The sequence below is a fragment of the Amphiura filiformis genome, chromosome 5 (genome assembly GCF_039555335.1).
Source record: "Amphiura filiformis chromosome 5, Afil_fr2py, whole genome shotgun sequence".
Classification (NCBI taxonomy): domain Eukaryota; kingdom Metazoa; phylum Echinodermata; class Ophiuroidea; order Amphilepidida; family Amphiuridae; genus Amphiura; species Amphiura filiformis.
In genome coordinates this window covers 48,037,852-48,060,631 of record NC_092632.1, presented here as the reverse complement: position 1 = coordinate 48,060,631, position 22,780 = coordinate 48,037,852, and the positions used below count along the sequence as shown (strand labels likewise).

General features: G+C 36.4%; 2 protein-coding genes across 2 annotated transcripts in view; both read right to left on the bottom strand.

The window, feature by feature from the left end:
• LOC140153274 (sprouty-related, EVH1 domain-containing protein 2-like) overlaps window positions 1–4,357 on the bottom strand; it is a 49,845-nt gene extending 45,488 nt beyond the window's left edge. The window contains 1 exon segment of the mRNA XM_072175977.1: window positions 4,006–4,357. Coding sequence (XP_072032078.1) covers window positions 4,006–4,034 — 29 coding nt within the window. The 5' untranslated portion in view covers window positions 4,035–4,357.
• Window positions 4,358–14,295: 9,938 nt separating this feature from the next.
• On the bottom strand, window positions 14,296–17,573 carry LOC140153273 (tetratricopeptide repeat protein 9C-like). Its single transcript, XM_072175976.1, has 3 exons — window positions 17,076–17,573; window positions 15,507–15,689; window positions 14,296–14,589 (listed from the first exon to the last, which is right to left on the bottom strand). The coding sequence occupies exons 1-3, from the start codon at window positions 17,476–17,478 to the stop codon at window positions 14,387–14,389; spliced, it is 789 nt and encodes a 262-aa protein (XP_072032077.1). The 5' UTR covers window positions 17,479–17,573; the 3' UTR covers window positions 14,296–14,386.
• Window positions 17,574–22,780: the final 5,207 nt, after the last annotated feature.

Genomic DNA, 22,780 nt, shown 5'->3' with positions numbered 1-22,780 from the left:
ACTTGTTCACAGGTTTACTCTAGTACATGTACAACAAGTCAGAATATTTTCTCAATTTGAATTTATACTTTCTAAGTATGACTGCTTTACCGTAAAATTTGTGTCAATTCCAGATGTCATGATATGCGCCACGTTTTATAGGCTCCGATTCCCGATTACATAGACGAGAACTGGCAACCAGCAGCACTGTGCAGTACGTGCCGGTCTGCTATTCAATTGCGTGGTGCATGGGTGACAGGTATACATATATTTTTGATGTCTTTTGCCTACATACGATCATCCATCCACCCAAAAAAAATCATCGTATACTATAGATCCCTGAACTAGGTGTGGTCGCACTGCACATCGATATAACTTACATGTATAAAAGCTACATACATTGTATACATATTTCCTTAGTATTATTCCATGTGCGTATGTAAAAGCTTCCACGTTAAAGTTGACAACTACATGTATCTGCAAAATGTTGAATTATCCAATCCATATCAGTCATGTGATACTGCGTGCAAGAAAATGTGAACTGAGACAGAGAAAGTTTCAGATGTATTTTCTCCCCTGGTTAATTCCACTGACCTCCAATGCCTGGTCTTCAACATGTTCAAGTACCGTACATTGATTCCACTCATCACTGCTCATTGCTACAACTTGAACGTAAATTCCGGTACAACTTCAAGTGTGTTAATCAGTGAAGGCAAAGCCCATTGCCCAAATAAGTTGAGAAATCCTGGTAACATTGATTTATAACATTTGATGACACCCACATGTGTCCAGACGATGGTGGACTACATTATTCACTGTGGCAACAGTCCAATATCGTAAACAAAACAGACAATATGAAACACTGCCTGGACATTGGGCGCCCGTGCAGTTGTGTTTTTAGCTCTATTGGCCCTTTACAGAAAAAAAATGCACAAAATATATTTCTCAGTGAATGTATAAATTTTAACATAAAAATAAATATTTTTGGATTCAAAATAAATGTGAAGAAAAAAAAAATTATAGCCGGGAGTGAGCGGGACTCAATCTAACCCTATGCAAGTGAACATTAGGCGTGACCTTTGGCATACCTTTAGACCAAGCGAACCGTGATACACAATGGGGGAAATTTTAGGTATATATCATAAACATACCGTGCGTTATTCATACAAATTTCAGACAAATGAGACCCTAGTGTGTGTTTGTATTTTCATGATGTTCTATGCCATAATTAATTACATGTATGTTACGGTACTTATAAATAACTAAAATTATGACAAAACTTACACATTAAATTTGTAGCCTAAACAACTATTTGTGAAAATAAAATATAATATACAGGTCTTGCGAAAATTATGTACAGTAGGCCTTCATAACATGTTGAATAAAATTTCAGGATTTTTTCCATACACTCCTGTCAATCCTGTAGGTCAAGTAGGTTTATCCCTTCAATTAAAACATCTGTCAGCATCTAGCTCCTCTTCCTGTCCATAACACATCAAACTTGACCTCTGCTGTAATTTCTTAAATCCATTAAAATAATAAACTAATTATTTTATTCAAATAAATGTGAAGAAAAAAAAAAGTTATAGCCGGGAGTGATGGGACTCAATCTTGACCCTATGCACCATGTCAGGCGAGACCCGTTACCTTTAGACCAAGCGAACCGTGATACACACATGGGAAATTTTAGGTATATATTTTAAACATACCGTGGTTATTCCACAAAACATTCAAAAAACTGTACTTCAATGAGGTTCACTGTAACCTCAACGATTTAGACTGATAAAATGTGCATTAATAACATACGTACAGTTTTGGAATAATTTGAGACATTTTCAAGTGTTTAATCGTAAAAAGCCAATGACAAATAAGTCAAAATTCAACATTGAATCTTGGCGGACCCCCCTGCATGTGTCTGTCCATACTCCGGTCCATACTTCATGTACATGAATATATGTTCCATATCACAGTAAATCAATCAAAAATCGTCTTCTATAAATGATGATGCACATTTTGTACACATTTGTACTTCCATTCCACACAGCCATCTGTTGTAATCTGCCTGGCAATCTTGACCCTCCTGTTTTATCAACTCTTGGTGTAAATCATCATAAGTGTATCTGTGTGACCCATTATTTTTTAAACATGAGTACAATAAACAGAATTTATATAGTGCTGACATAGTGCTGACATTTTTCTGACATGGTGTCAGAAGTGGGATACAACCCCATGCCTCTGAACAGAGAAGATGAGAACTTTTCTCATATTCTCTGCATATTCTCTGCACTGGATTAGTCTTGTTTGTCTGACATTGTGTCAGAAGTGGGATACGTACGCCTCTGAATTAGTCTTGTTTGTCTGGCATGGTGTCAGAAGTGGGATACAAACTAATGCCTCTGAATTAGTCTTGTTTGTCTGACATGGTGTCAGAAGAATTAGTCTTGTTTGTCTAACATGGTTTCTGAAGTGGGATACAATCCCATGCCTCTGAATTAGTCTTGTTTGTCTGGCATGGTGTGGGATACAAACTCATGCCTCTGAATTAGTCTTGTCTGACATGGTGTCAGAAGAATTAGTCTTGTTTGTCTGGCATAGTGTCAGAAGTGGGATACAAATTCATGCCTCTGAATTAGTCTTGTTTGTTTGACATGGTGTCAGAAGTGGGATAGCAGGGATACAAACCTACTCTTCAAACAATCCCACTTCTGACACCATGTCCAACATGGAGTGTTAGTAGTTTTTTTTCTGACAACATCAACATTGGTCAATTTTAAAATGAGATACGGAACTGACTTCACCTGAATGGAACCATACAGTCCTTTCAAATAATTTGTGCCCATCGGTGAACAATTGGTGCACAAGTTCACAACACAACACTGCACATGTACACTTTTACTCTTTCAAAAACATACTTTTACTAGTAAATGCAAAACAAATCCACACCAAATCCCATTCAGAATGGAAAAATACATGTAGGTTAGATCATTTTGGACCATGGACATTTGATGGAAATAATGTCATGATGAATGTGGAAATGAGAGCACCTAATTTTAATATTTTATTCATGTGAATAAAAAAACATTTGCTATGAAAATTTACACTTCTTAACAATTACCTTTGATTTCGTTTCAGGAAAAGAGCCATTACAAATTTAATTTAGATTGTCATAATATTCAATTTATACATGTCAATTGACATGTCATGACATAATTTGCAAATGACATCTGAATTCAACATAACAATCAATGCAGATTGGCAACACCAATGTTCCAATAGCCCCATCTTCTTTAATTTAACAAAATATTTACACCTAAATAAAAGAAAATATGAAATTCATTCCATCGTTATTAAGAAAGCCGAATGACACGTTTAGTCTTTAGTTTAAATTAAGAAAAGTCAATCTATTTTTTCCTGGCTAAAAATTTATGAATGGACATGGCCAAGATATACATGAACACTGGACCCAACCATTCTGTCGGAGAGGGGTGATAGTGTCAGTAACCTCCAAATAAACATTGCACAATGACATTGCATACGACCCTCCAAATACCATTCTCTCGTGCTTTGAAAAACACGAGACCGACTTGTATTTATAACATAGATTTTAATAATTATATCAAGCAAAATGTCATTTTTAAGAGTGCTACCGTTTGTGTGGTTATTTTAAAGCCCCCTGACACACATGGAAAGTACCGCGCACAGCCATGATAATAATTTCCGAACTGGTGGGATATAGCCACTTCCGATCTATTTCCGACGTATAATATCATTCCCTATTCTGTAATAGTTCCTCAACATTACATATCATCACACTTTATATACACTTTATAACATCTATTTGAATATCATATTTTTCAAAATATCAATTTGGGCCTAAAAAAAGTGAGAAACCGAGGTTTCAAACTGGCTTGCCACAAAAACTGGCCAGCTGGAAAAATGTAGGCCCGATACGACCTCCCCTCGATCTGCGGCTGTCGACAGGAACCAAATGAGACGATTTTCCACAAAACTATACCCAATACTCACCCATCAAGTTGGAAATCCCTATCCTCCATCTTCCCGCATATCTGTTATCTGCTATCTGTCTCGTAAATCCATATTATTATCCATTATTTTGGGTTGAAAACAGCATACAGTGTTATTCGCTACTTGGTTATTTGGTTCTCCGACATTTTCAACTCGCTCTAACGCGAGGTGAATCAGAGGAAATGATTACGGTTTACTGCATTATATGCATGCGCGATGTATAAAATAGTTCTAAATCAACAATTGCGTATGTTACCGAAAATTACACTTTTACGCATATATCACGTATATGGTTGGAAAGTGTGATTTTATTTTAGCATTCTGAAAATACTCTTGTGTGTTTCAAACTTAAAACACCAATTTTGAAGCAATTTTGGCGGATGAACTTCAGAAAACGCCAGACTTCAATGTCAGACCTTTTTCATATGCAAATCACTTCCTCTCTGTGGCCTTGTACGTATCAGCTTTCCGAATGAACGACCCTTCCGGATTGCTAAATCCAAAACACAGTGGCTAGCCGCAACGCAAGCTGACTGAGATGAGAGAGGACTCATACATGTACTGAGGTTTTCTCCATGTAAGATGGTTAGCCTTCTTTACCAATAAATAATGAAGACATTGGAAAGTGAAATAAATTATATTAAACAGAAAAAATAATGATTGCTACGTATTATATTTAAAAATATAAATTTGCAAAATTTTCATCGTGATTATTTATATGGGATATGGGTTCCTGTTTGGGAGCTCGGCGTTTTCATCTATCGCCTTGAGGGTATCATCATCAATTTGATTATGAAAATTGTCTAGATTGAGAAGATGGTGCATTTTTATGAATGATTTCGTTGACGTCACGTCGTTGCTAGGCATCGGAAATTAAAAGTGACGAAACCGGATGGGGCGGAGTTTTATTTCACAGTATATTTATTTTTGGAGTCTATTGCATGGAGAGAGAAAGCCCAAGCCGTGATAGAGTGTTTGTTTTCATCGCGGGTTTCAATATCGGTTCCGTTTCTGACATAGGAAGATGATGAACATGACAATATAATAATAATTATTAATTATAATAATTTGCGTACACAGTCCAGTCCATTGAGTTGTGTGAATGAAAATATAATTGCCATTCTACGGGATTCTACGCTACAATAAAAAACAGATTGTACCCTATGAACTATTATTATCATCACCTTCATCACCACCATCATCATCATCATCGTCAATTCTTCATCATCGTCATTTAATATCATCATCATCATCCAGTAGCGTTGCCATGATTTTTTCGGGCGGGAGGAAGGTGACTTTCAGGCCCGCTTTGGGCAAAACTTGATGAAATCGCGAAAATGGTCACTTTTATAGGAAAAATGCAAAAAATATATGCAAGAAGATCCAAATTTCAAGGAAAAATAAACAAAAAGGCCGTAACATTTAGACTATAATAATCAAATAGGTCCTCCGCCCCCACCCCCTTCCTTTACGCGGGTCAGACCAGGAACCGCATCAGACCCCACATCAGACCTACTTTCTAGACTATACTTTCATAATGCTGTTTATTTTCATTCCATTTACATTTTATAGATTGTATAAAACAGATCTGCGTTTAGATTGAGAATCGATCATCATGTTCATTGTGTTTTTCATAACATCCCATAATCAATAGCTCCCTGATGAGGTTTCTATTGTTACAACTTCCTTTCAATATAATGGTCTTAGGGGGAATCAATACTGTTGTATTCACTCTGAAGCTCTTTGAGATGGGATTAGAAATTTTAATGTGCATTGGAGTGGGATGTATTGAATATAACGGGAAAAATAGGAAGTTATAATATGGTTAGGCACTCAAGATGAGAAGATCACTTCTCTGGGTTAGGCCACTGGTTGGTTGTTCTAGAAAATTTGGTGTGTAAGGTGAGCACGTTCTAAAAGTTTTGACAACCAGGAAGCATTTTGGTGTCATTTAGACTGCTTTGCATTCCTTTTTTAAAACAATTCATACCAATCCATGCATCCCCATCCACATCCACATCCCCAGTGACTGCCCTGCCCAGAGAAAAAATTTTCTCATGGATTTTCTGTTGGATCAGAACAGGATTGGTGGATTTTCAATGGTGGGATTAGAGGGCTGATCAATTTAAATGGTCTACTACAGTAGACTAGGTGTCATTCGCGTCGACAAGAAACCAATGTTCACTGGTTAAATATGAAGAGCACAGGGCTGATTTCCCGGGGCTGATTTATGAATATTTTATAATATTTTCTGGCAGAGAATATTCATGTTTCAGGCGAAGTTCCAAAGAAGATACGAAAGACATCTTCTCTGCCATGCTACGAGAATGGGGGGGGGGGCACCCACCCTGCCCCGGCCACCTTGGCCCCACATCTGAGCTTCTGGGTCCAGCGGAGAGTCGAAGTGGGCCCCCTTCCACAGACTCTCCGGTTGTATCCTAATTTCCATAATTCTTTAATTTTCCCTTTTGTTTTCAAAGTTTTAAACTCATTTGAAATCAACTAATTTTATTTTATTTTTCAAAATTATTATTTTAATTAAATACACCTACAGAAAAAAAATCATTATGTGAAAGGGACCGTAATTCCGATGGGCGACCGTGTATAAAATGGATCTACATAAATGCAATGCTTATTTGTCAATGAGGGCAGTGTTTCTTATTTCTTAGTTTATCACCCAGTCAGAGGAAGCAGCATGCGAGATATAGTCAGTATTTTGATTGATAGGGAAAATCTCAATTTCAGTTTCATTAAAAATAAAACTGAAAAAAATACCATATTACTTTTTATTACAAAACAGAACAAGGTACAATTGTAATATTAAATATCACATAATCATATTATCAGGTATTTATATATCAATACACAACTTTCACAATGTCAAAATGATAAAAGAACACAAGTTCTTGAAGATTGCCTGAAAACCAAAGCCCCATGCACGTGGCACACGCTATTTTTTCCAGGTTTTTTTAGTCCTAAACTCCTAAGTGATGCACCATTTGACTTTAAGGGGGGAGGGCTGGACGTTTTTGAAAAAAAACTTCCCCACTACATGAGCAAAAATGTCCCCACTGTCCTTAAAAAAATCTGCACCAACACTAAAAAAACAACTTTCCCACCGACACTAAAAAAAAACCTTTCCACACCTACCTGTGTATACAATAATACACGACAATTAATAAACTCCTAGGCAATATCTAGTGTAAAAAAATAAATTTCACCATCTTCAAAAACAATTTTGCCCCAACCTCAACTTCCAGCCCCACTGGAAGTCCAATGGTGTGTCCCTAAAAGACTATATGTGTGGTCACGGGTGTAGAGTTCTTTAACAATGAACAAAAGGCCACAAACCAAAACATGTAAAATTGTATTATTAGGGCAAAAATAAAAATTGCTGTTGCCCTTGCAAGGGTCAGGCTGGGGTCAGATTTTACAGTTCAACTAATTCCCTGAGGAACTTTCATCCAAAGTGGAATGCTTCTTTAAGCATACACTTTCCAAAAATATAAAAAGCCATAAATTGTGACATAGGCCAAAATGTTTAACAGTTTGACACCATTTTGACACCATTCTGCAACTTTTCTAATTATTTGATTGCTAAAACACAGAAAATGTTTTGAAAAGTAACACAATAAAGTACAAAAATTGTACTTTAAAATAACAATTTTTGTACAGACCAATTAGGTTAACATCATTTGTATTTTAAAGTTTTAGGTGTATCCAATTCAAAAGTTACATGTAGGCTGACACAATTAATTCCAGATTGACAAGTTAACATGTCCCGGGTAACATGCACTGCTGAAAAGCTATTTGATACCATGCTTTGCATTTTGATACACTTATAGGACAATTCACTCTACAATTTTGTTTATATTTTACCTGGATTACTCATCCAAAGTTACAAATTGTACAAATTCAACAACGTTTTCCGATAAGCAAACAATATTGAGTTTTTGGGTGTATGGTGGTATTGAGATGCCAACATTAACATCCAGAAAAAGGGAGGATTCAAACATAAAATAGGGAGCTTTTCATAATTACATGTAACTTCAATGGCACAAAACTTGCCAAAAATAGGGAGGTTGCCAAATTTTGCCAAAATGGACAAAAATGTTTACAAAAATAGGGAATCTCCCTCTAAAATAGGGAGGGTTGGCATCTCAATCTTGGCAAGTCAGCAATATCAGTTGATGTCATCCACTTGGCAAGTCCAGTGACTACATCCCAGTCTTAGCTATCCACTTGTCCATCCATCCCTCATTTACCCAACCTGGTTTGTTCCTAAATAGCAGTGGCATAGATTTCTTTTTAACTTTGGGAGGAGGGATGGGTTTGAAAAAATTTCTTGAAGTATAGTGAATCCAGCACTTTTTGGCGACAGAATAAGTTTATTGTACAAATGCTCACAAAGCGCGCAAACATTTTTGCCATTTTGAAGCTAAACTGATGAAATATGGTGCAAAAGTGGAATAAATTCATAAAATGCATTTTTGGTGCTAAAATGGCCCAATATAAGGTTAATTTGGTCAGAAACCAGGGACGGATTTAAGCAGTGTCCTGGTGGCCCTGCGCTAGTGGATTTTTTGTGTCGGGCCAGTAAACTTACAACAACGCTGGCCCAGCAGAGCACTAGATTTTTGAGCCTGATATAACACTTAGGGGCTGTGCAATAATTATGAGCCCTCGGGATGGTAAAATTGCAGGGGAAAGAAATTTTTGGGGAGCTGAAAGGGGGGGGCAAGCTATTTATGGCAAGCCGAGGGGGGGGCAAGCGATTTTTGGCAGGCAGAGAGGGGGGGCAAGCGATTTTTGGCGGGCCGTTCGGAAATTTTACCTCCCGGGGGCTAATAATGATTGTATAGCCACTTACGAAACAAGATAAGTGATAGATATATTTACAGTTTCTGCTCTGCCTATCACCTGTAATTTATATCTTTATTCAATGATTTTTCGTATATTTATATTCTTATTGCTAGCAAGTTGGAAATATACGGCCGACTACGTACTACTTCCAAGCTCTTTTGTGCTCTATCTGATGATGATAGCGATACCGCAAATACCACAAATTTGAACCATTGTGAACTTTTGGAACTAAAAAAGGCAGACTACTGACTGAACTTGTTTTAGTGACTACACTCTCTACATTGAGTACATTTAGTACTACAAAACAAATTAAAATGTTAAGGTTTGCTTGACTTTAAGGGCTCGGATAGCGACGTTTCCACATATTTTTTGTGAGACCTGAGAGCACATCAGACATATCAAATTGCATTTTAAAAACGAGGAATGTCCTTCTGATATCAAATAATTTGGATTTTTTGAAATTTTTTGAAATAATACACATTTTATGACAAATGATTAAAAATTGATGTTAATTTTTTCCCCAAAACACCAACAACAAAAATTAGAGTTTTTTTTGCAGGGGCCAGTAGAATACTGAAACCCAAGTCTGTTCCTGTCAGAAACCCACATACAGGCCTCAACATTGGGGGTTGATTGTATGGACCATCCCCATGGAAAAATATTGGGGGGATCTATGCCTATGCTATATAGGATACATTAATGAATTTTACCATTATTAAACAAGTGTTCAAACAATTTGCTGAACTTCAAAGCATTGTGGGTTTGTGGCAAAACACTGAACTTTGTAATTGAAATCCTTTTACCCCTACCCATGTTCTATGGGCTATTATGATAGACATTTTACATTTAATATCTTAACTGCTAGAACAATTTACTCAGCATTTGGAATGTCATTGCTTTGGTCTGTTGATAGGCCTCAACATAACATACAAAACAATATCATACCACCCACCTTTAAGCACAATCAGAATGACCAATGCATTCAAATTGATGGACTAATTTCAATGTTTAGTCTGCTACATCCAACACTTAGCACAATGAAAGCGTCACAATTTTAAGGCATTGAGTGTCCAATAGTTTCATTAATCATCTCAAACAAACCATGATGTTGTGTAATTTCTATATACGAGGGCAAGAATTGGTATAAGCAACGACTCCCTTACAGTAAGATAGTTCAAATGAATGAATACATGAACGTCCATGACAACATGCTCACAGGGAGGTTACCAGATCTGTATTGGATTCATTGGACGAATGCCCATCACGCTTGCATCTAAATGGCACACTGTGTTCATTAATTTCAAATTCTTACTGTAGGTTGTATTCTGATACTGCATTCTAAAAGCTTGTCAAATGTGCCACTAATGAGCTACAATGGAGTTATCTGTAAGTTAAGCAACTTCTCTCAAGAACCGCTGCCCTCTGACTGGGCATACAACAGCTGATGCTGACAGTTGGCTCTAAATCTCATGTAACCAAAACATACAGAGGCATCTTTTATAGATTTCTTTGTTTTGATACATATTGATATGAAATATTTGTAAACACTTAAGAAAGTTCCTGCAACCTTATTGGTTCTTAGTCATATGATATAACATGATATCACACACTTTAGTGCGTGTGTGTCGATGCGATACCCGTACGCGTTATTTGAACCGATCAGAGGGGCATAGCAACAACGGGACTGATTGATTATAAGCCCTAGGTAACTCTAGGCAGGCCCAAATTTTCAGCGGTTCACGTTCTGGATCAGGCCCAAAATTTGGGCCCCCCATATTGAAAATCTTCCAGAGCCTCTGTTAGAGGCTGTCATTTTCTTTGAAAGGGGGTATCAAATATGTGGGGGGTCATAAAATTTTAAAGGGCTTGTGACTAAATATCATTTAAATAAATTGGCTAAAATTTACAATCAATATTATTGCATGTGTAGCACTAGCATGCATTCTTTCCAAATACACGAAGGGAGCAAATTATAACACATTTCTTTTCCTAATAGGTTTTAATAATTTGTTTTGGGGTATGTGGAAAGCTGAGACTAGTATAGGTATACTAGTCTCAGGTGGAAAGAAGGGGTCACAGATTTGTTTAACCAGATAGGAGAATAATAAAAACATGACTCTAGTCACTAAAATATTTATGACCCCCTTCCAAGAAAATGACAGTCATCTTATAATGAGATTTCAAGACCCTTTACACAAGAGTCATGCTTCTTTAGATACTATCTGCATTTACCTTTTAGTGAAATGCACATACATGTACATTTCTAATACACATTTCATATACATCATATTCAATATCATTGATACAAAATTTACATATTTCCAGAACAATAACAACACCTGATTTAAAATTGTGATATAAATTGATACAAAGCAGATTATGCCCATACAATTTGGGGCAAAAGAAAATCATTTTTTTCTTAGCATTTAAACAAATATAAACTGAACAGTAACATACAATTTGTTTATGTTGTAGATACTGACAATCATGCATGCGTACATTGACAATTGGCAATTATCATTTAGTTTATTTTACATAAGCCCCACAAGCAGAAAATCAAGCCTTCACATGGAGCATTCAAGAAATTGAGCTTAGACCACAACATACAATCTGAGTGTTTGTTTGTTTGTTTGTTTTAAATTTGTCAAGCCTTCACATGGAGCATTCAAGAAATTGAGTTTGTTTGTTTGTTTACCCAGGTTGGTCCGTGAGGGACACATGCTAATCCATGGGAAATCCATGGACTGTTCCAAGCTCATACATGGACCTTTCTATTCTATGTTTAGAAGATGGCCATTGTTCATGCTCCACCTTTTTAAAATAAATGCGTAACTCATGTTGAAGGGTATGACCAAAATACACATAAAATACAGTTAAAACACTGGTCAAGTACACATATTTTTTTACAAATATATGTATTTATTCACTATTCTTTAGATATGAATTTATCACTGATAAGACCAAACATAATAAACAAGTATGTTTCAATTGGCAGTGGAAATATGCTGGTTTATTGTGAAGTTGGTGTTTCACCACATTTTACTGACCATTGATACAGAGATATGATATTGATAATACACATGCATTTGTCTGTTGATGAAATTTGAATTCAATGTTTAGCATGGACATACAGGCTGTATCAAAATGATTGGTACACAACAGTTTTTATGTTTATTGAAAAGCCTGCTTCGTGCAAATACAACATCGGATCATCCTTTTGAAATGACTAGAAGTCATAGCTTATGACCTGCATAACACTGATATATACAAATTTGGCGTTGCATTTTGACATATCAGTTTTGTCCATAATCACTGTTAACAGATGGGTACCAATCATTTTGATACCTCATTTGTAGCATTCCATAAATTCTTGAATTCACTTGCATGCATACACATGTAGGGAGATCATACTACGGCAGTATGTTTATCATCTCTTTCCCAACTTTCAGGACATCTTTTAATTCTTTTACTCATAATGTGTTGATTGATAGACATGGTATGAGTGTCTTAGAAGTCCATGATGAAGGATATAAGCCGTTTTTACCAGTGATATTATCAAAACATGTTCCAATCAATTTGGTACTAGAGGAAAAGAAACTGAGCTTGTAAACAACACAGGCAAGAAATGACAAAATTATGTCATTTTTGATGGTGTCTACCGTTCTCAGCTCTCTCATCGCTATGGTTCAAACCTGTACCATACGCGACACGATCTGGTCCATGGAGGCCAAAGGTGGCAAGTTTAAAATTTAGATAAAGGCAAAAATATGGAGTGAAAAAAAACCAATACAATACAGAGTGTATCAAAATGATTGGTAGCCATCCATTTTGATGTTTATTAAAAAGCCAAAAATTCAACATTGGATACTCTTGAAATGTATGGTTTATAACTTGTTTTTTAAATTACTTTCAATTTATTTGGATCTTATATATGTTGCATTTTGATGTGTCAGACGCATCCCTTATCAGTAAAAATTGATGGGTACCAATAATTTTGATACAGCTTGTACATAAGAAAATTGACATCACAAAACTTCAGAACCAATTATGCTAGACCTTTGGTGTTTTCAGTATATGCCTCCTTTGGCTGGCCTCCATGGAGCAGATTGTGTCAAATATATATTTTTATCCTAAAAATACAAAAGTCTTGCTATTCAAAGGTGTAGGCCTACTTCATTAGTTTTATCGGGTCATAAAAAAAAGTCCCATAAATGAAACAGTAGCTGATGCAACATGTTATTCCTCTCCAAGTTATCACACTACAGTTTAACAGTGTTGGGTTACCTCAATTATTATGGCTGCATAATTGAATGATCAAGTGGAATGAGTCACATGTCGACCCTGGTCGAAAATGGGTTTTACATATGTTTCTAAAGAAGACAATTAGAGCTTTCAGAAACTGAAAACCCCAAATTGATACAACTCTTCTTTGTGAAGTTACATCAATTTATCAATCACTGAAAACAATATAAAACAAAAGAATTATAACACTTTCTTTGCCAATAATTCAAAATTGATATTAGTGACATTCGACTCATTTCCCTTGATCGTGTCACGTATGTCCATTTGTAACTGCCAATACAATCCACTGATTACAAGACACACAGGCCCACTAACACACACAAAATAACATAACCACCTCTTGAGTCTTAGTCTCATATACAATCCATGCCTGCAAATTTCATTTGAGGAAGATTGAATCATACAAATCAAAGAGTTGTCACACAAATTACACCATATGCAAAATACAATATTGTCACTGGCATACAAATGTGAACTGTTCCCATAAAAAAAAAAACTAGGATAGTGTTTGCAGTGCTTTTGACTTTCACAGTTGACATGGGGTGAAAATAACAAACTTATCAAGTTTAGTTTTTGTTACCATCATCATTATTACTCTTTTTTGTTGCTATTTTGAAGCGAAAATGCCAACTTTGCCTACATAAACAAAAAAATTCATGTCTCCTGAGCTAACGCTGAAAGATATGTCATTTGTTAGAGCCTACTACATAGCTAATTAGGTATTGCAAATTTGCAATCTCCCTCAATTTCCTTATAAAAATGATTTACCTTGTTAATTTTTTAACCATGATTTTGGTATCAAATTAAACTGTTGATAGTATACTTTACATGCTGGTACCAAAACATCAAAGCTTGAGAATTTTGAATATATCTCTGATTTTATGGGAGCAGCTCATACTTAGGGCTCATATTGAAATTCCCTTACACAGGAAGGTGTGCGCCATCCTGCAGCTTTCCTGTGCTAGCCTTCTTTGTTAAAATCCTGGGCAGGGTGTATCACTGATGCATATAATCCATCCGTTTTATGACCGAGCTTTCCTGAATTATGCGCAAATTTGCAATCTCCACGCTAAATTTGCAATTCCATCAATTTCCTTTATAAAATTATTTAACTTGCGAGGGAATCCTGCCTTCTTTCTGTGTGAAAACATGGTAGGGTATTTCAATATGAGCCCTTACAGAAGCAGTCAAGACCGTCATACTTGTAGCCTTATTTCTAAGATGCATCAGCAGATGGAGTTGGTACATCACCTCCTCCAGCCGTTGCTGCAACAGCAGGTTTAGATTCAGCATCTTCTTTCTCTTCTTCTTCCTCTTCTGCCAACTTCTCAAACATACCCTTGTAGTGTGTCTTCTCTTTCTGTTTTTGATTTGCAAGTTGTGCTTCACACAATGTTATGTACTTCTTGATGTTAGGATCTGAAAATGTATTGGTATGAAATAAATTTCAGACATTTAGAAGATAGTAGCTATATCTAACGATTTGTTGCTTGTTACTATACGGTGTCATTTATGCAGGTATTATTCTTTGGGTTTCTTTACTTCACATGTGATATGGGAAGAGCTGGGGGCATAAACAACAATCATGACCTTAATTCTATTAATAATTAATGAAGCCTGTTTATATATTCCCCAACATTCAAAAGATTGTATTTTATCAAAATTATAATAACAAGTAAAATGAAATACCTATATATATTATTACTCTTAAAAATGTGATTTTCCTGCATATTTTCGATACCGAATCATCATGCTAAAGCAGCTCGGCATTTTCGTTGTTTATGCCTGGCTCTCAACCAATCATGTGCGCTGTTAGATAACATGTATGCAACAACTCTTCCTATACTTTTGTACAGGAGCTAATCGTTGTTAAACGTGGATAAACTGTAGCATATATGCGAACACAAGTTAACGGAAGCGCACGGTATATGTTACATGTGAGCACATAAACTTCATCATGCCTGGAACTTGTGTGTATATACATGCTAATACATGATGAACTTATTTTGGAGGAAGCTAAACATCGCCATTTTAATTCTATAGGTTTATTGTTGAAATCAACAGAGAGAAGTCATCAATCGTATTGTAATATTGAGTGGCAATGACTAAACTGACATTCCTTGTTTTCATTGTTGAAAGGGATTCAATCATGTTTCACCGTTGTTCATCACTGTTTAACAACTCGCATCTGGATGGTTTACTTCACACAAGGGCAGCTTTAAACCATGCAAATGACGCGAGACACAATGATGTTAAGCGGTGATTAACAATGGTAAAACATGATTGAGCCCCTAAATGTATGAACACAATTTTTTAAGCTTCTACCAATCTCTTACCTGACTTGGCAGTTTCCTTGGCTTTCTTCAGTGATAACAAAGCCTTGTCATAGTTGTGTAGATGATACAGAGCCTGTCCTTTTCTATATAGAGCTTTAGCATTGAGAGGTGACATGTCTAACACTTTGTCGCAGTAAAAGATGACTTTGTCATAGCTGGGCTTTTCTTGCTGCAATAGGCATGCTGTAAAAATATTACACAAAATTTGTTATTGATTTTATTTTATAAGATACTTTTGTGATTTTCCTTACAATACATTCCACATAAAAATAAAGCATTGCTTCATCTCTAAATCATTAGAAATTATGTTCAATGGCAGGGTAGACAGTTCTGTGATTTCATGACTTAAATACTTTTGATTTCATTTCAAAATAATATTTATGACCATGAGCTGCACACAATTTTGGACTGAATATTAAGTTTAAGTTGAACTCTATTTTTCACGAGAAATAAGAGAAATATATATACATAATGCAGCCTAATACAAGGAAGCTGTTTAAATTGATTTTTCTGTTAACCCTAACCATACCAAACATCAAAAAACCTCAATTTACAAAGCATATGCATAGGCAGGTATCCTGTGTGATGTGATGGCATCAAAATGTGAACAGTTATATGGCCACAGAAAGCTTGGCCGGCCAAGCTAGCCAACGTGGCAAGGTAGGCCTGTGCATGTGTGTCTGGCACCCGAGGGGTCTGTGGTTCGAAACCACACCTGAGAACAAAAGTTTCTCTTCTTCTTTCTTTCTTCTTTCTTTCCTTCCCCTTGCCAAACAGCAACTGGGCGTCAGGGTTTATAACACCTTAATTTTCCTCCAATATGTGTATATTAACCCTAATCGTATCAAACATCAAAAAATCTCAATTCACAAAGTGAAATGCAACATTTTGCAAACCTGACTACAATCACAAATCACAACAAAACTAATGATGCCAAAAAATCTTCATGTGGGAAGGAGCAAGGTTACTCATACAGTACAAACACCATCATAAACAGGAAAATATTGTCCACTTTACTTCATATTTTTTACTCTAAACGCATCCTAAGTTTGTCTAAAGGGCATCACTCCCACTGGCTAGGCCAACTCTATTGGACTATAGTATCATTCTCATTCATATAATTAGCATATATCAGATCAATTTCCCATTACATTACACACCATTAGGCTTGTTATCGACACATGATTTCTAATTCAATACTTTGTCGGGAAAAAAAATACGACAATCGACACGTTGAAATGCTGAAAAACATCGATAGATAAGCTTAAAATCATGCCGATATGAGTTACGATTGCCGACTTCCGGGGTAAACATACTTCCTGGTTTGTTCTACTTCCAGGTTCGGGTCAACTTTTTGACTTTCCGCTGAAAACATGATCGTAAGGTAAGCTTATTCGGACAAAATAGCATGGAAATTTCTTTTTTTTTTTTTTTTATATGTGACGTAAAGTGTCGAAAAAGGACAATTTATTTTGACATGTCGGATTTAGGGTCACATCGACGATAATACGACACATACGACAGTCGATAACAGGCCTACACACCATTGACACCACCTGTCATTTTTACCTGCAAGATTATTGTAACAGCCTTGTTGAATGTTAGCTACCCTCTTCTCAATATCATCTGGTAAGAGTTTCCCAATGATATCACCAAAATTCTGTGGTCCATCAGAGTTTCCTCCTCCTCCTCCTCCTATTCCAATAACTCTTTGTACTACATCCTGTTGGGCCATGGAATCTAAACCCTTTACAAATAGCAAGGCCCTGTGGTATTTGCCAATTGCCCCTTTCATGTTCTGTTGCTTGTAGCATTCATTGCCATCTGTTTTGTATGTCTCTGCTTGGTGAACCCTCTCCATGATCTTGGCACTGATTTCTTGAGGAGTCATTGGAGCCTTTATAGAAGATGTAGATGGGCCAGCTACAGATGCTTCTGCTGGAGCTGTATCGGTGGCATTGGATTCAGACATTATGGCTGTTTCCTTGTGGCAAGTATAAGGCAAAACTCTTGAATTAAGTGGAATATTAGTGATTCCAATCAGTCAAACCATGGCCTTGATGAAATCTCTGAAATAAAATAATAAGATATAACATCATGGGCATGTTTTCAAATCAATTTACTGTCTGCTATCTTACTTCCAATGAACAATGCTGTCCTTTACTTTGGTTCACATCAGTTCAGTTGTGACTTCCAATGCTATTCAGCCACAAGCATACCAACAAACTGCCCTTGTATGCATGTGTGTACATTGTATGCTCTGCACGATTAACTATATTATAAAAGCACACAATTTAATACTGTGATCAGTGAAATATGCATACCAAACTTGAAGTGAACCAAAGTTTAAAGACCAGAGGAGTTCATTTGATTGGATGTGTTATGTTTAGTGAAAAGCCCTCTGGAATAGAGCATTTGAATGTTCTATGGGGTGTGGTTTGGGAGAAATAGCCTCTTAAAGTTGGACTTTCGCGCAACGAAGCGCTTTTCATGCCGACCCCACCAAATTTCATATTTACGCTGTGCGAAAACGAAACGGAGTTAGAGGCTCAAATTTTCAGGTTTTTCATTTCTCATTGATATATCTATCAATACCCCCTTGTTGAGTTGGTATGGACTGACCCACAATAAATAACCTCCGTCTGACCGAAAAATGATAGCAACGCACTCTAGCATCGAATGCGTAATTTCCTCAAATACCTATGGCGTAACTATCGTTTACCGCTTGGCCACCTCACCCTCGCCATTATTATGACGTCTTCATGATATTTTAATTTTAGCTTAAATTTTACATATAAGAACTGTGTAGTTCTTAAACAACTGTGACAAGTGTCCAATTCATGATTCATCCATGCTGAGACAAGAATGCGTCATCACTGCAGTATTATTATACTTAATTCAAGGCATTCCTTTTACTTTAGGGGGTTTTATTTTGGCATGTAATAGCTGCCTTAGGGAAGGGTTAGGGTTAGGGTTAGGCCATGGGAATTAAAGTAGTAGATTTGCATCCACCTCCCGCATGCTCCAATTCCCAAAACCTACCGCATAGTTTTTTTTTCATTATTTGCAAAAAAAATTAATTATTTACCAGAAACATGAAAAATGTTTTTCAAACATGAAAGTTATGCAATTGGTCAAACCAGGCCCGTGCGCAGGGGGGGGGGGTGCAGGAGCTACCCCCCAAAAAAATTTTTTGGAAAAGTATACAAAAGTCAGGTTTTTATGCTTTTTGGACAAAAAAGATTCAAATTTTAGGAAGAAAGTCCACTTTTCACAAAATCGCCCCACTCCCTTGGAAAAAATCAGCACCCCCCCAATGAAATCCTGCGTACGGGCCTGGGTAAAACAGTCGTAAAAACGGTGAAAAATGAGTCTGCAATGATGTTGTTCTCCTGGGTTGTTCACTACAACAAGCATAACAGGCAACGCTGGTAGCCAAAAAATATGAATATTGCTAATGCCCGAACCCCTATAGTGTAAGGTCATAATTTCATTCATAAAAACATGCTGGGTGACATTCCGACCACTCCAAGCTACCGAATAAGACCACATGAATGTGACGTGATCGAGTTCATGAATATTTAATGAGCAGCGCAATTACTGCCTCATACGGTAAAAAAGATGACAGGGACCACAAACATTCCGATGCTAGCCTATGCAGTTTGCATGCTTAGTGGTAACTTGAACTTCGTACAGCGCGCTAGTCCGAGGTGCTCTGACGATAACACTCCGATCGCCAGGCAATCTACGTTTAGTAGGCCACAACGAAACCGCTACGTGATAGGCCAGTGGGACAACGAAACCGCTACGTGATAGGCCAGTGGGACAACAAAACCGCTACGTGAACGAGCTAACAGCACGCATGAATGGGGGTAGTTCGTTTGTGCGCCCTAGTGTAGAATAGGAATAATGAAAAAAAGCTGCATGTGATTTCAAAAAATTCTGGATGCAAATCTACTAGTAGGTATGCCAGGTGAATTCAAATTTGCCATCAAACTGCATCATTTTATATATCAAATTAAAGCCCTTGAGTAAAGAAAGCCAAAACTGAAAACCTTTTTTGTCATAGCACTTTCCGTAGCAAAGTTACATCTTGTCAAAGATTGACTTTCATCAAAAAAGATTCTGCTAGCAAAATTCCCCAAAACAGCATTTCGATGGTGTTTCTAGATCTTTTATAGGCTCATGATGATAGCAGCTTTTTTTAATGGAACTGCTATCAAAATCCCTCTAAAATTCCATGTGCGAATGTCTTATCACCATAAAAAAATCATATATTTGGGTCAAGTGAAGTATAAAAAACATATTTGTGACACGATCAAGGGAAATGAGTCGGATGTCGCTAATATTGATTTTGAGATATTGGCAAAGAAAGTGTTAGAATTCTTTTGTTTTATATTGTTTTCAGCAATTGATCAAGTGACGTAACTTCGCAAAGAAAAGTCGTATCAACATGGGGTTTTCAGTTTCTGAAAGCTCTAAATGTCCTCTTCAGAAACGTATGTAGAACTCAATTTCAACCAGGGTCGACATACAACTCATTTCCCTTGATCATGTCACATTTATGTAGGTTTCCTTGACCAGCCTGTTAAGTTTAATTCCCAATCCCATGGCCTTAGGGTTAAGGTTAGGATTATAACATATAACATGGACTTCCACAAGGCAGCTATAACATGTAAGAATAAAAACCCCTAAAGTAAAGAAATGCCCATACCATATCTGACATTCTATTACCCCACGACCCATTATTCAAAATCGCGCACTGTGATTTGTTGAAGCAGCGATCACATGAAAGACCATTAATTAGCAATAAAGTGGCCAGGGCAACGAACTTTATGTTCTTCTCGTATCACAGCGCACAGCAAAGCGCGATGCTGTATATTAGCGTAGGCGCTCCACTTTGAGGTAAACAACCTGAAATATTTGGGCAAAAAATGTGAAATTTTCACTTTAAATCGCACTATTTTGTGGTAATAGAATAGAAATAAAGGGTGCAGCATTATCCTTTACACGCAAATAATGTGTCCTCGGCAGTAAAAGCGTTTAAATAATGGGTTTGGCTCACCCATTATTTACGTTTTTACTAGTTCCAGTAACTGTAACTCGGTATCTTTATTTAACATTATGACATTCTTGGATACCGAGTTACAGGTCGCCATATTAATGTCCGTTTCGCAAATACGCTAGCTTGAGCTTATACTGGGCATTTCCCGATTGCCAAAAACTTATTATTCTTCTTTCTCTAAAGCACATAAATAACTTACGCAAATGTAGTGCAATATGTGATCTTCAGACACTCCAGCAAACTATCCGCATATGGATGTCTTGATCAAGGGTAGCGCTAGGTCCAAAAGCTCGGGGGTCCCAAGGGACCCCCGAGCTAACAGAAAATGCAAAATGGGGGTCCCTAAAAGAAATATCGGGGTCCCAACTATTCATAATTGTCTAGCCAATTCAATCTATTTGTGTAATACCATACTATTTTTTTTGGGGGGCAGGGGTTTATTAAATATTATTGTATTTTTTTGTTTTTTCTTTCATTGTTTTTCTTTCTTTCTTTCTTTCTTTCTTTCTTTCTTTCTTTTTTTTCTTTCTTTCTTTTTTTTTTTTTTTTTTTTTTTTTTTTTTCTTTTCTTTTTTTCTTTTTTTCTTTTTTTTTTTTTTTTTTTTTTTTTTTTTTCTTTCTTTTTTTTTTTTTTCCTTTTATTTTTTATTTCAATCAAATTAGTATAATTACCTACTATTTACGGCCCGCCACTGGCTGCCCAATAATAATGTTTATACACCCCTCTATTTTCTGTAGTTACCAGTAAACATACAATGGCTGCCAGAGATCTCGCCAGTATTTTCGCGATATCACAGCTGTTTTGCTGTCAAAATTTTCACTCATAAAGCAGTATTACTGTGCATAATATTAATTATTGAAGTAAATAAGGCCATAATTTGGTATTTCAGGGGTTCAGTTGCTTGAAAATGATGTGCATAATGCAAGTTGAGAAACTTTTGAGCCTAGTTTTATGAAACCTGGATATAGAAAACAACATGTGGAATTTTTGTTGCGTACGACGGGACGCAATAACTCACTGCTTTTGCAATATTCATGCGTGAGATTCGGGTTTTGGTGGGTCCGGGACGCAAAAACGCAGCCTAGCGCGACCCTTGGTCTTGATATGATTGTTAAAAATGGTATATTTTTATGGTTTTTTCCACGTTTTTCGAATTTTAATACCTCTGTTTATGTTGTTTAAGGGATCCAAAATGAGCGTTTATTATGTTTCGACAGTATTTTTGTGGGACATGAGAGCACCTCAGACCTATCAATTGCATTCTGAATCTGAAGCATGTCTTTCTGATATCAAATAATTTTCATTTTTTTAAATCACAATATAATACAAATTTTATGACAAATTATAAAATTTGATATTTTTCAAATTTTTGATATTTATAACAGTCCTCGAAAATAAATTATATAAATCTAATGATATATTCTTAAAGTGTATGTAGCAGGGAGGAAAAGCCGACGGTCAATTGAAAATTTTGACCTTTCATATTGAAGATATGGATTTTTTCCCCAAAAAGACCTAATTTTTTTTTGGTGTTTTGGGAAAAAAAATCCATATCTTCAATACGAAAGGTCAAAATTTTCAATTGATCGTCGCTTTTCATCCCACCTACATACACTTTTTAAGTATAAATCATCAGATTTATAAAGTTTACTTCAAGTACTGTTAAATATCAAAAATATCAATTTTAATGATTTGCCATAAAATGTGTATTAAATTGCGAATTTCAAAAATCAAAATTATTTGATATCAGAATGACATTCTTCGTATTCAGAATGCAATTCGATATGTCTGATGTGCTCTAATGTCCCAAAATAAATACTGTCCAAACGTTCATACCCCAGCCCTTAACGTGCTGTTCACATTTTATAACGGTCACTTCTTGTAACGTGACGTCAATCATTGACGAGAAAATAATACAAACCATTCACCAACTGGCGAAGTCCATCATCATCTGAAAGATGAAGCATGCGCGCGCACAAAAATGGCACAATCACATGGGCACGATCGAACGATACAAAGCGCAGGAATTTTGCCTCATATTAAACGTTCTGTGCACTTCCTGCGTCTGTGCTGGTTTGTAAACACGCCTCCACATGGCCATTAATTTGACCTTTAACCTACTTCCTCGCTACTTCCGTCGACGAGTCTCTACTTAGAAAATTTCGGAAGAGAAAGTGCTCCGAAAGAATTGCTTTTTACGAGAAAAGG